We start from the raw sequence: 2454 nt of genomic DNA on the forward strand, positions 1-2454 counted from the left end.
TGTACCCTTAATTTATAATCAAAGTCATGGCCTTGACCACACTAAGCAGACGACGCAAGCATTCATCGAACAACACAGTTTATGTGTATATATACTTGAACACCACCGCGCTAAATATCATTATATATGGTGTAAGAGAGAAGAAATAGAAAGATAGAGAGAGATCGAGAGAGAGAGAGAGAGAGAGATGGAGGCCGTGACAAAGATGAGTGGCTGTATTAGTTCTGATAATTATGATAAGGATGAGGAAGTGATACTTCCGGGTTTCCGATTTCACCCCACAGATGAAGAGCTTGTTGGGTTCTATCTGCGGCGGAAGGTGGAAAAGAAACGAATTGGTATTGAACTCATCAAACAGATTGATATCTACAAATACGATCCATGGGATCTTCCAAGTAAGATGTGCTCTTTTACGTGTATACTGTTTATCTAGATATGTTCCTCCATCACCTATAAAAGCATAGCTATATAGTATATACGTAGGTCATCACCTTTTATGACTTTCTCGTTTTAATTGGCTGCAGAGAAACCACCGAACTCTTCTTTCATTTTTCACTTGTGAGCAATCACATCTGTGTTTTGTGCACAAAACTATAACTTTTTTTTGGGTATCCGAGATCAATCTTCTTTTTAGAGGCATATTATGTTATCTTGAGATGACATATATGTATATAAGCAGGGTTAGTGTGTAAGAAAACAGCACATACCTAAAATATAGTACTTCAGGTGTGTCAAGCTGCGAAAAACTTCAGCATGATCTCAATGGGTCTCTGACTGAAAGGAACGATATCTGGTGAAGCAATTAGATATTTTGAAATCATTTTGTTTGTTTATTGAGGTATTTACCCGTGGTTAGTACATAGAAGAGAAAGGGTGTAAGGTCTGCTTTTTGCAAGGCAATCCAACCCTACCTCGAAAGTTCTCTATTTGCTGTCTTTTTAATCTTCCTATGATGTATGGTATTGAAGGATATTGTCGAGGGATCATAAAAACCTTAGAGTCACTACAGTTATCTCAAACTGATCCATTATATCTTCCTTTTTTCTAATGTTTAAAACATAAGCTTGTCCATCTTGACAAGAAGAAGCAACAAGAATAAGAAACTGCAGCATAAAAAGGTTCCCATGGTGGATTTGTTGATATCGGATATATGGCAGCAACTCGCTCCTGCCGCTCTACCGGATATCAGTCGATATCCAGCCATGTGGTCGGATATGAATCATTAATTACTTTTAGTTATTCCAGACATTCATTTGTAATTGCAAAAAATAATTGAGGAATGAGGTGAAAATGTTGCGAAAAAGGACACTAGAAGACAGGCAGAGAAGGTGCTAAAATCGCGCTATTGCCTTGTTGTTAGCTCATAATTCTAATAATAATTTCCTCCTGTATTAGCAGGTATATAAAAATGTAATTAAAAAAATAAAAGTATCTAAATCTTGCACTGTTTCCCTCCATGATCAGAATCTGCTTTCAGATTTTAGTGTAAAACCATGATTTAAATGAGCAGATATATGCATATTTCAATTCACCTACTTTCTGATAATATCATTGGCTTTGCCTCTAACTTTCTGTTTTCTTATTCTTGTTAAGTTAGCACTGCAGAGGACAAAGAGTGGTATTTCTTCTGCTTAAGAGGGAGAAAGTACAGGAACAGCGTAAGACCTAATAGGGTGACACGATCTGGGTTTTGGAAGGCCACTGGTATTGACAAGCCCATATATTCAGACAAAGAAACACATGAGTGCATCGGTCTCAAGAAATGCTTGGTCTACTACCGGGGAAGTGCTGGGAAAGGCACAAAAACTGATTGGATGATGCATGAATTTCGCCTTCCACCAAACGGGAAGACTACAAATCCCCTCAACGCTAGGAACATTGCGCAAGAAGCTGTAAGTTTTCTCACCATTTTTGTATGCTGCCACAGGAAACTCCCCCTAAAGATTAAGGGAGTTCTAATTAATTATTAACCTCGTTACCTGTAGTTAATGTGATGCATTTTCACAGCATATATATATATATATATATATATATATATATATAAGTTATAAAGATTTTTTAGTATAGTATTAGAGTTTTATTAATTAAATAATTATGAATTCAAATCACATCATTTTTATTTTAATTAACATACTTGAAAAAATGTAATTAGAGAGAAGGAATGTAATTAAAGAGTAATATAAAAACTATTACTAGAACTTTATTTATCAACTTAAGTTTGAGATATTTGATAGATGAATATATTATTTTCTGCTTTATCTTATATTTTTTATTGCTTTCAATATTTAAATTATAATTTTTTATGCATAAAAATACTAATTACCTAAAATAAGAATGTTGAATACGTAAGTTCAATATAATTTCACGTGTGAGACTTACTCGTTCCCATTGCTTAAATCAATGAAATTAATTAATGAGATGATGGCCAGTGCATTCAGGATGATAATGGCAGCG

The 2454-nt window shown here is 34.6% G+C and overlaps 1 protein-coding gene across 2 annotated transcripts in view; it reads left to right on the plus strand.

Annotated features, from left to right (window-relative positions):
* The first annotated feature begins 47 nt into the window (after positions 1–47).
* The window catches only part of LOC105120183 (transcription factor JUNGBRUNNEN 1-like), a 3130-nt gene continuing 723 nt past the window's right edge, over positions 48–2454 (plus strand). Inside the window, exons 1-2 of one of the 2 annotated variants that reach the window (XM_011018373.1) lie at positions 48–395; positions 1594–1892. In XM_011018373.1, coding sequence (XP_011016675.1) covers positions 188–395; positions 1594–1892 — 507 coding nt within the window. In that variant the 5' untranslated portion in view covers positions 48–187. The remainder of the gene's footprint in view (positions 396–1593; positions 1893–2454) is intronic. The other variant, XM_011018374.1, reaches the window with a different exon arrangement.

Source organism: Populus euphratica, unplaced genomic scaffold, assembly GCF_000495115.2.
Source record: "Populus euphratica unplaced genomic scaffold, PopEup_1.0 scaffold5293.1, whole genome shotgun sequence".
NCBI lineage: Eukaryota > Viridiplantae > Streptophyta > Magnoliopsida > Malpighiales > Salicaceae > Populus > Populus euphratica.